The following is a 12,248-nucleotide window of genomic DNA, read 5'->3' on the forward strand; positions in this document are numbered from 1 at the left end:
TAGCAGACGAAACAAAGTCTTTTCAGCATTGAAACATTGCCATTTTACTTGGTTACTACATACCTGCATTTCACCTTCACTTATCCCTTAGTTTAGGCACCACAAGATCTGTTGACCATCTTTCTCCATTCCTCTCTGTCTTTTGCCTTTTCTAAAATTTCTTTCAACGACAGGCCTGTCCATTCTTTGATGTTGTCTTCAATCGCTTTGTCTGTCTTGATACTGTTCCATGAAGGTTTGCGAGCCTTAAGGACCTTGTAATATGGTCATGGAATTTAAGCTAGTGGTTTTTTTTACAGTGGTTATCAGGTCATCGTGGGGTCCAATCGCTGTATTAATCCTGTTTCTAATCTCTTCACTTGAGTTGAGGTCTTTGTATGTAGGCTATGTGATACATGGGATCTTTCTGCAACATCTCAATTCCATTGCTAGGATCAGTGGCGTAGCTAGGAATTCGCCATCATTTGGGTGGCTCGGGGGGCTTGACCTCTTTGGGGGCCCCTGCATTCTGCGTAAGATTTAATATTTAATGTAAAAAACACTCATTTAGGGGGCCCCTCAAGTGGGGGTCCGGGGAGATTTTCAAATTCCTCTCCTCCCTCCCCGACCCTAGCTACACCTCTGGCTAGGATCACCTCTCTCTAGTTCTGTGTCCGAATTTCGCAAGCTTATAAGAATATCGCCGTGGCCAGGGAGTGCATCAGTCTGATTTTAGTTCCGATGGCTATGCTTTGTCATTCCATATTGTTTTGAGTTTTGCAAGTGCTGTGGACTGTTCAATTCTGGCCAGTTGTTCACGTTTATTTCCATCATTTGATACGATACCCCTTCCCCCCTTTTTTTTTCAGTTTGAGAAACGCTGTTGTAAGATTTCGCAAACTTAATTACCCTGTCACACATACCGTGATCTGTGGCATAGCCTTGCATGTACCTTGACCTTCGTATATCGAAGGTGCTGCCCATACCCCCCCCCCCTTTAAAAAAAAACAACTAGTAGATAGATATATATAACCATAAACAACTTTATTACTTATGAATTTCCGACTTACCTCCCTTTGAAATAATTTCGTGCAATGGTTATTCATTGTTATAGTTAGGTTTAAAATTAAAATATGTCTAGATATAGATCTAGATATCTAGATTCTAGAATCTAGATGCATGTTTTAGATTAAATGCCTTGGTTTACATTTAACAGCGTTATAGCCAGATCTGTTTATTTTTTTATTTACTTTTTTTGTTCTTAAAAGGGAATACATTGTCAAATGCAGTTATCATTTTGGCACCACTCTTCATGCTGATAGTTGGATATCAACAAAATATTGAACGAAGGTTTATGTACAGCTTTCTAGCAGTCACAGGTACTGTCAGTGTCATGATGTTATTTATTAGCCTTCAACTATACATAGTCATACATTATGATACACATCTATACATTAGTTAGATTTAAACTAGACTCTGACTCTATATTAGATTATTAGACTATCAAGATCTAGTAAAAAGAATATAGACACTTAGACAGTTCTAATTTATGTTAGATATATTTAAAGATATAGACTCTATGTCTAGTGAGTTTGAGAAATCATGAAGAATTACAGGTAAAATAAATCATGGAATGGTAAGTCTACACATTCAGATATCAGAGCTGTGGCGTAGCTAGAGATTTGGAGGTCGGGGAGGGGGGCTTGATCTCTTTAGGGGCCCCTGCATTTTGACATTTGACATCATGACACAAGATAATGGCGTAATATTTAATGTAAAAACAAATTTCGGACACTCATTTTGGGCCCCCCCCTCAAGAGAGGGACCGGGTTGGGGGAATTTTCTAATTTGGACCCCTCTTCCCCCCATCCTAGCTACATCACTGTATCAGAAAGCTAGAAAACATTACATGGCCTGTATGATTTAGAGCTATATATTGTTCATGGTCAAAATCTTCGCTCTCTTTCTCTGAACAGTACTTCAGTATGAATAGATCAATTTAGGAAATGATGTTCAATTTTTTAATTCTCTAAACAAAATTTGAACTGAAAGTGGTTTGATGATTTGAATCCTTTCTTAACCTTTTTTTGTCTCAGATATTGCATAAGTATATTAAGACTTCTATTTAACAAGTATACCTAGGGTAGACTTTTATTCCTGTTGTCCACCACAAGCGAAATTTCTTTCCCCAATGTCCACAGACTGATCCTTTATAACATGAGAAACTCTGACAAAGTAGTTATTATTGGTATCACTTAGGCCCCAACCTATTATATTATTATCTATCCTTTGAAAATGTGTACAACGCAAACTTGTATAGTTTTGTAGATCACCATTGCTTCCTAGTTAAGGGGAATCACAACTCAAAGCCTCTTAAGAGACGCTCAAATTTGTTCAAGTATTTATGTAAATGAACTGTTAAAGCAATAATTACATTTTAATTAAAAAAGGAAATAAATCTTGTAGTATTGAGACATTTGACAGTAAATGTGAAATTCTTACCCTTATATAAATTGTTTTTTTGTTGTTTTTTTAAGTCGTTGGCAATAACAATAGCAGTAACAAAAAACAACAATGAAATGCTTAGAGGAATAAAAATTTCTGTATCTAACTTTGTTCAGTGAGTTAGTTTTTACTTAGCTTGAGTTGCATATTCTTTAGTACAGGACTTAGTTTTGTGTCATTAAGGTTTTTATTTTACTCTTTCAGCTACTTTTTTTAATGCATTAAATTCTACAAGTTGCTAAATGTAATGAGATTTATTTGAATAAATTTTTCTTTTCTAGTTATAGGTACTGGTTCATGGCTTTTCCATATGACTCTGAAATACAGTATGCAGGTAATCAAAACTTGTATTCTAAATGAATAGCTTTATTTACGATGATTAACAATTTTTACTTTTTGTTTTAGGGCCATAATCTAAATCGCAGTTTTAAAAGAAAGGCTAAATCTCAGTTGTTATTGAATAAAGCATTGGTAGGCTACTGTGCTAGCCCCCAAGAAGAGTGCCAAAGTTTGTCTGCTCTTTCTGTATTCTCTTATATTTGAACTTTGTTCTTTCAAGTGAAGAATGTTAATTAACTCTTTACATCTGCCTCTAATTTCTTCTAACTATCCTCTTGAAAAAGAACTGCATTAGTTGAAAAAAAAAATTTTCACACAGAGACTAATGCCCTGTTTCATCTTTGACATAGATACTTTTACAGCTACAGAAGTCATGATTATGTTTGGTGTAAAAAGATCAACAAATATTGTTCTGAATGGGTCTTAATCCTAGAGCTGCTTATGTAAAATTTGTAATCATTAATCCAATCCTCACATTTTTTTGCTCACCACTTTAATAAATGGACACAAAACTATTTGAAATATTTAAATAAGTTGAGCACTAATTAAATCACTTTTTTTTTTCGCCAGCTCATGGATGAAGTTCCCATGTTGTGGGGCAGCACAAGTTTTATCTACAGCTCGTAAGTTTAATTCCATAATTTATCACAGTTAAAAATATTGTTTTATCTCCCTGCCAGTGAGTTCTTCTAAATCTGAAATGATTTATCACATATTCAAGAGACATGGTTTAATTTTAACAGTCTTATGTAAAAATGAATGGTTTGGCTTTACAATAATGTTTTAATAATGGAGCACTTGGAACTTCTTAGCTACTTAATGGAGAGCTGGAGTTTGAATCTCAATGAAAACTAGAATTTAAAAATAATGTAAAAATGTTGAAAATAGTAGAATGCATGAATACACTCTGATGGAATAATATTTTTGAGTCACTTGAATTAATTTGACTTTCTATGTGTTCCTTTGTTAAGCCAACTGTTGTTTTTTTTAATATAGGAATAGACATGCTAATAATGTGCAGCCTTTTTTTTTTATAACTGCGTCGAGGCCTTTTAGTGTCTTGGAAGCCATCACCTTATTTGTGCCCTAGGCTTTCTTACCTCAAAAGCTTCTAATAATTTATTGTCAGCTATTTAACTTTCTATTTTTCGTCTTCCTTGTATATTATTTTTTTCTTTTACTTTTAAATTTGTAGTCTAATGGTGAAAAGCAAACCAAATGAAGACAATGTGTTGGTGCAGTTGTCTTTATTCAGCATGTGCCTTTTTGTTACATTGGTGAGTACCTGTTAATTTTCTGTTACAATACAGCGTGTTACATTGGCTTGGAAATATAAAAAATACCTAGGTTGGCGGTGACTCCAATTTTAACAAATTTATGGGAGGAGGCATTGGAAAGGGGGGGAGGGGGCTTATCATATTCAAAGTTCAACCTTTTTAGTAAGGATCAACAAATGAGCAGCTGTTTTTTTTTGGTTCATAATTGAAACACCTTTTTGCATTGTCCTGCTTATTCACCTTCAGTATTAAGATATCCAAAAAATGTTTATTTTCTTCTTGTTGATATAACACCTAGGAACATGAAATATAAGTTACATTTGAATAAGGTGCTAATCTCAATTCCCTTATCTGTGATAATTTATATATCTTTACTTACATTTGAAATCTACACATGGCATAATGAATGTACGATGCTTGGATAACGGATAACTTATTTAAAAAATTTGAAAGAAAAGTATATTAAATTTAAAGATAAATAGAACAGTACTGGTGACATCTTCAAGACTAGCATTAGGTAAAATAAGGAAAATAATGAGAATGAGTTTAAAATTATTTGAAATTGTATTTTGATATTTATAATTAATTAAATATAATTATAATATCATCATCATAATCATAATTATAATATATGAAGCAAGAAAAGAAACTTTTGCTTTTGTTAACTGTAGGCCATAGAATTAGATGACCTTAACATCATCTAAAAGGGTTACTTTGATTTTACTTTTTGAATAATGATTGTTATCCTTTTTTTCACTCAACAGATGTATCTTTTTATAAATGCTCCAGTATTCCTACAGGTAAAACGGATTTTTCATATATATATATAAATATATATTAACTGTTTCTTAAATTGTTTCGCATTTTCTGACCAAATCCTATATTTAAATTGGCTCTTTGACACTACACTATCATATTTCATTTGGGTAACTAGCTCTATAAATTGTTATCAGAAAATCAAGAATATAAAGGGAAATGCATATTCTTTATATGTATAACAATTCAATAAAAACAAAACATCTAAATCTGATTTGGTTTATTAAAAATATAAATTTAAAATGAAAAACTTAAGGTTGTTAATAGAATGTTCATTTAAAGTCACATAGAGAGATACTTGCCTGGTCGTGCAGTTTGTGCGCTGGACTGTTGTTCAGATTTATCGATGGTCCAGGGTTTAAACCCTGCTCGCTCCCATCCCCCGTCGTCCTGCAAGAGGTTTGGACTAGGAAGTAATTATCTTCAACTTTGAAGGAACATCCGAAACATTTAAAACATTTTACAAACATTTTACTTATAATTGAATGTGGTTGTTTTTTTTGTTTTTTTTTTTTGCAAAGATTAATTCATAGCGCTATATTTATCAAAAAGCATAAACAAGAAGAACATTACAAAATCATTTTTTTTAAAAAGACAATACCTCCTTGATAAAACTTATGGAGCCATTTTTTCCTCTTAATTACTAATGAATGTTAGATTTTAAAAAATGCGTACATGGGAAATATCTGAAGACGTGTAGTCCATTAAATATTTTCTTGTTCTATAGCCAAATCTAAATTTATTTATTTTTTTACTTTTAAAACTTGTAATGGTAAAACTAAAGTTTTCCCAGGGTTTCCCAACAAAGAGTTAAAAGTATATTTAATAGGTATGAAATGAAAAAAAAAGTCATTTTTAATTTACTGATAACAAAAAGTTCAGCCATGTGTTTAATAGTCCTTTCAATTGAAATGAAAGTTAATGATCAAGAAAAATCTATAAATAAGTGAAAAGGACACACCATTTATTTTTAAAGCTAATTAAACTATTGAGATGTTCATAAATTTTGTTTGATATTAATCAATTATTTATTTGTTCATAGGTTGCTTATGGGCTGTTAAACACTGTGGTGATTTTTTCCATGGTTAAAACCTGCTTGTAAGTATACATAAATATTTTATCCAGTTGACTTTAAACGTTTTGTTAATTATAAAATAAAAATAATTTTCCTTCATGCATCCTAATGACCTGTAGAGCAGATAAAGTTCATTTGCTTCTTGTAGCCAACAAATTTTTGTTGTGCCCTGTATTTCCTGCATGTGACACAACCATCAGGAATATTTTAAATATTGACAAAACTCAGAAACATTCAGTCCAGGTTTACTTTACCAATTGTTTCCACTGCATCAGTGGATTAAAGACTTTCTGATAGGGAGAGAACAAACAGTAATAATAAATGGCTCTAAATCAACACCGATAACAGTAAACTCAGGTGTACCTCAAGGAACAGTCTTGGGTCCACTACTATTTTTAATTTACATAAATGATTTACCAAATTGCATTACTTCAGGAACAAAAGTCAGATTATTTGCAGACGATTGCATAATATATAGAACAATAAAAACAACACAAGACACAGATATTTTACAAAGAGAATTAGATGAATTACAGAAATGGGAATCAAATTGGAGCATGTCTTTCCACCCAGAAAAATGTCAGTTGTTAAGAGTAACAAAAAAACTAAAACAAATTAATTCCACATATCTTATTCATGGCCAACCAGTAACACAGTCTAAAAACGCAAAATACCTAGGTGTTATAATAAATGAAAAACTGTCATGGAATCCACATATTGATGAAACTACAAAAAAATCAAACAAAGCATTAGGATTTATTAAAAGAAATTTCTATAAATCAAATAAGAACATAAAACTAAAATGTTATTTAACCTTGGTTAGGCCAATAATAGAATATGCATCCTCTGTTTGGGACCCCTCAACTCAAGAAAACATTAAGAAACTAGAACAGACACAAAATAGAGCAGTGCGATTCATAACAAACGAATATTCACATTTGACTAGAGTAACACCTTTAGTAAAATCACTAAATTTAGAAAGCCTTCAGGACAGAAGGCTCAAAAGTAAAGTAGCAATAATACATAAAACACTGAACCATAATCTTCAAATACAAAAACAAAATTTAATAAAATACTCTGAAAGACACAAAGATAAAGGCACATTCCTCGTCCCATATGCTAGGACAAATTTGTACAAATACTCCTTCTTCCCTAGTGCTATTAGAGCATGGAATGGGTTGCCTGAGCTAGCCAGGAAAACCAGTGACTTGGCAGAATTTAAGTCATTGGTTAATATGCATGACTAAATGCATGACGCGTAGGACGTAATCATCTTCTTTTTTGAAGTAACGTCTGTATTATATAAGAAGATAAGAAGGAATGAAACCCAAAACTTTGGACCAGTGGACAAACTATTAACCACTTATCTACTCTGATCTTTTTAATAATATCGATAATTAAATTTAGTCTTGATTTATTGATCTTTCTATCAAGACTTCTTTAGCTGTTTATATATGCAAGACTTATTGTTTAAACACATTAGACCCTCTTTTCAGACTGGCCTCGTTTGCATTTTTTTTCCTCCTTTCCCTATCTTTTCCTCATTCCATTTTTTATATTATGGTCTGTTTTGAAATGTTCAAATGTTTGTATTATTTAACTTCTTTCAGGACCATGGAATGTGACAAAAGAATATTCCTAGGTGGCGTTGGCTGCTATTTAATAGGCTTCTTCTTCTGGAATGTTGACAACATTTATTGCCATCACTTAAAGTGAGCATTGCTTGACAGTATAGTGAATGATAAGCTGTTGTAATATATTAATGAACCCTAATATTTGTTGACTCTGAGAATGGTTCATGCATGTATTCGTGTCAGCTTCTGTATGTGTGCTGTTGTCTGTTGATCATCACATTTGACTGTGTTTACAGTGTATTACTGCTTCATGTTTCTGTTCACTTATATGTAGTCTTGTTTTATTGGAATTAATCCTTATTTGCAAGTCTCAATTCAACTAAGTTCATTACAGCTGTTTCTTAAACTTCATTAAAAATTAAATGTCTTTTGTGTAAGTTCAACTTTAAATAAACCTAATTGATAATATTTTTGTAATTTATTTTATTCTAAAGATATTTAAAAGTCTCTCAAGCTGCCTCAGGGATGTTATTTGAGTGCCATGCATGGTGGCATATATTTTCTGGCATTGGTGCATACTTAGGCCTTTTATTCTCGTAAGTTGTCTGCCAAGTTATATCTGAAAATATATTTGTAACTTTGACAAAACCAGTGACTTGATTTTAAAGTTAACAAGAAGGAAATACTAACCAGAATTGTTTAGGTTTTTAGCAAAGAAATTAAATTTTAACCTGATTCAGTCATACACATGTCACCCTGTGCTAGTCAGATAGACACTGGGCTAGGTAGCAACTCTCACGCTTGTTTAGTCAAATACTGTCACACTAGGTTAGTCAGGAACTGTCACACTGGTTTAGTCAGTGTGACAATAGGTTAGTCAAGAACTGTCACACATACTGGCTTAGTCTGATAGTTTCACACTAGGTTACTAAGATAGCATCACACTAGGTTAGGAATGGTCACACAATTTTAGTCAAATAGTGTCTTACTAGGTTAGGAAATGTCACACTGGTTTTGTCAGATATTTTCACTTTAGGCTAGGAACTGTCACATTAGTTTAGTCAGATATTAGGAACTGTCACACTGGTTTAGTCAGAGTGTCACACTACTAATACTAGTTTTGTCAGGAACTGGCACAGTGGTTTGGTTTAATCATCACTGTTTAGTTTTCTGAAAAAGGTTATATTATTTAAGATTTTTTCTTTTCTTTTTTTTTTCCTTTTGCTATATCAAAACATTGCTTAACTTTACTTATAATTGTTTTTCTGTGTGTTTCCATGACAGCTTGCATACAAGATATGTGTATCTTCAGAGAAAACCCAGAGTGAAGGTACATTTTAAAATATTTTTTTAAAAATAAAAACTTAACCTTTTTATAAGTAATGCTAAAATTGCCATGCACACTGGTTATAGTAATTTAATGGGATTCCTAAGGTCTTGGTTTTCAATATTTGTTAGGTATTTTCTTTTTGTTTTGATTTTAGTTCATCCTAGATCTAATGTCTATATATAGTGCCTCTAAGCTTGAAGAGGATAATTACATCCTTTAGTTGAGGGGAAGCCTATTAAAATTTAAACCTCAATATATTATGTTGAAAATATCATGCACTTTTTACCACTTTGTTAGACAGCTCAATAAAGATTATTATTATTATTATCATTTGGCCACTTAGCTGGCAATATTTACAATAAAATACTGTCAGTCTCTTATTTCTATGAACTTTAAATTCTAACAAAATTTTTACGAATAGTTACAATTATATTATATACATTGTCCTAAAGATTACCCCTTTAAAACAAAGACATTAAGCTCATGTAGCTTAAAAAACCCTTAAAATAGCATACAATTACTTAACTAAATATACTGGTTCTACTTTTGGTTATTGAGGCGGTTCTGGAATGCATCTCCCAAGATAAACAAAGAGTATATATATATATATCTTAGAAACATTTTAAATCCTGTATTGTTCCAATTTATATTACCTAACCTTTACCTAGCTGGCATGGCTCAAATTTTTAATCGTCTAACAGAAACTTCACAACTCTATTTATTGTTTGTTGGAACATGTTAAGGTTTTACTGATATCAACATTTGTTTTCAAAGATCAATCATTATTATTAACCCATAAAGCAATTTTTTTTATACTTTCAGCTATTATTTGGTTTCTGGCCCTACATTGTTATAGACAATACTACAGCAAAGCAAAAATAGACAAGGTAGATGTTGTGAATTCGGATCATGAATCTCCATAAGTTTTGTTTTGATATTATTTAGATGAAAAGATGTTCTTTGAACATCCCATTACAAGGGTTTTAATGTCTACATTAGTCAGTGGTGCTCACATTTTTAGTTGCATTAGTAGCAACCTTAGTCATTTCCTCATTCACTCACTCCTTCCTCAGTTCTCCATTCACTCCATAACAATGAGGAGACAACAGTGGTGCTCACATTACAAATAGCATTGAAGACAGTCTTTCTTTCTCCACCCCTTCCTTTTTTTTTGTTCACCTGATTAAAAAGAAAAGCCTGCAGTATATCCACTTCAGACACAAGCTATAGTAACATGCCCAGTTAATTAGTCCTGCATTTATATATGTGAAACATATGCATCATTCATTATGGTAATGTCATAAGAGAACAGATTTTCTTTATCAAAGAAGTAACATTAGATATTCAGAGTTTATGCTATGTCAGTTTTGGTTTCGTAGCCACAGAAAATGTTTCACAATTTGATGAGTCAAATTTGTTGTAGAAATTATTTCAAGTGATCATGAAAAATTAGAAGTGCAGTTTTTTGTTTCAAATAAAATTTTTGCTCAAAAGTATCACTGCCTGGTTGTTTGTTATGCACCCTGGACTGTCATCTCAATGTTCCTGGCTTTGAATTCTGCTCTTCGCTCTCCCCCACTGTCATGCAGGAGAGTTGGGCTCAATGTGTAATAATCATCAGTTCTGAAGGATCATCAAAAACATCCAAATCAAAAGCAGGGAAGGGTTGAAAAAAACTAATTACTGGGGAAGAGGACTCTGAGTGTGAAGCAAAGGATCTCAAAGAGGTTAAATAGGAATCAAGGCATGACGTTTAAGGCAGCATTTGATGTGAAAATGACCGATTTTGATTCCTTCCTTTTTGTTGTCTTTCTTTAATGCTATTTATCAAGATGTGAATATTTTGTGATCAAGCTTTCCTATACAGTGGAGAATGCTAATCTAAAAAGTTGTTCTATGTTAAGTTTTATGATCAATATTGTGCCAGTTGCGTCCATTAAAGAGGAACCTCTGAGTGTAACTTTTAAAGATAACTACATATTTTATCATAATGTTATGTAGAAATTTGACATATTGGTGATAAGGATGTGACTATATTTTTACACATTTTTCATGCTGACATAATGACATTTTATTTACTATTTGAAAAAAACTTTTAGCTCTAAATTAAATTCTAAATTAAATTGTTTTCAAATTGAAAAATAATTTATTGTCTGAGGTAGTAATGTTTATGTTGATAACAAAATGGAGATTCCATGAAATTAGTAAGTTAGCTATCTAAATAATATTGATTTTGATTTTGAAGGTTAATCACTAAAATCATTAATGTTTTTTTTTTTTTTAAATCATTTTAAAATAAGTCTAAGTTATAAATAGAAATGTTATTACATTAACTGTTATGTATTTTCTATGCATGACATATGATAAAAAGTGAGGCCTCTATTCCATGATTTTTGTCCCGTACTACTAAGCTTGCCTCAGCGCCCACTTCAAATGTATTCTGACAGTGATCAGATACAACGTATACAATGAATTTGTACTGATTAAATAAAGCCTATATACAGTATACATTGTTCAGCTGGATATGCTGAGAGTTGCTTGCTGTTCTTTCAATTTATGATCTAGTTAGTCTGAATGGTTTTTAATAATTTTTTAACTATAATATAAGACACAAGGTTGATGAAATGGATAAGTAAATGCACTATTTTAAAAATGAAATGCAAAGCTTATATATTTTTTTTATTTTTTAATATTCACGTTGCTAATAGTATCACATTGTCATGTTAAAGTAATCAAATTGGTTGCCTTTTTTACTGTACAGTCTATACAAAATAAACATTCCTATTTTTTAATAAAAATTTTCTTGTTTGATATACAAGGTAAAGTGTTTTTGAAAGTTAATTTATTCAATGTTATATAGTTCTTTTTTTTTTTTTTTTTAAACTGTTAATGTTTAACATCTGGTTTTTTAGAGCCTTGCTGAGAACTAGAAACTGTAATGCCTTCCTGATCATGTGATATGGGTTTAAAACCCAGCCCACTGCCTTCCCCCACCTTCCTTGCAGAAGGTTTGGGCTATGATGTTCTGAAGGAACGTCTGAAAACATCTAAAACAAAACAAAAACAAGTAGACCTTCTTTAAAACTATAAGTGAATAAATTGTTAAAGTCTTATTCTCCAGTAGACCTTCTTTTAAACTATAAGTGAATAAATTCTTAAGTCTTGTTCTCCAGTAGACCTTCTTTTAAACTATAAGTGAATAAGTTCTTAAAGTCTTATTCTCCAGTAGACCTTCTTTGAAACTATAAGTGAATAAGTTATTAAAGTCTTATTCTCCAGTAGACCTTCTTTGAAACTATAAGTGAATAAGTTCTTAAAGTCTTATTCTCCAGTAGACCTTCTTTGAAACTATA

At 31.8% G+C, this 12,248-nt stretch overlaps 1 protein-coding gene across 4 annotated transcripts in view; it reads left to right on the forward strand.

Annotated features, from left to right (window-relative positions):
• Positions 1–11,713, forward strand: part of LOC106073970 (alkaline ceramidase 3-like) — a 31,800-nt gene extending 20,087 nt beyond the window's left edge. For all 4 annotated transcript variants that reach the window (XM_056012215.1, XM_056012216.1, XM_056012217.1 and 1 more), the window contains exons 3-12: positions 1,248–1,358; positions 2,766–2,818; positions 3,394–3,446; positions 4,019–4,100; positions 4,865–4,900; positions 5,959–6,014; positions 7,602–7,703; positions 8,060–8,161; positions 8,850–8,895; positions 9,718–11,713. In XM_056012215.1, coding sequence (XP_055868190.1) covers positions 1,248–1,358; positions 2,766–2,818; positions 3,394–3,446; positions 4,019–4,100; positions 4,865–4,900; positions 5,959–6,014; positions 7,602–7,703; positions 8,060–8,161; positions 8,850–8,895; positions 9,718–9,777 — 701 coding nt within the window. In that variant the 3' untranslated portion in view covers positions 9,778–11,713. The remainder of the gene's footprint in view (positions 1–1,247; positions 1,359–2,765; positions 2,819–3,393; positions 3,447–4,018; positions 4,101–4,864; positions 4,901–5,958; positions 6,015–7,601; positions 7,704–8,059; positions 8,162–8,849; positions 8,896–9,717) is intronic.
• Positions 11,714–12,248: the final 535 nt, after the last annotated feature.

Source organism: Biomphalaria glabrata, chromosome 15 (assembly GCF_947242115.1).
Source record: "Biomphalaria glabrata chromosome 15, xgBioGlab47.1, whole genome shotgun sequence".
NCBI lineage: Eukaryota > Metazoa > Mollusca > Gastropoda > Planorbidae > Biomphalaria > Biomphalaria glabrata.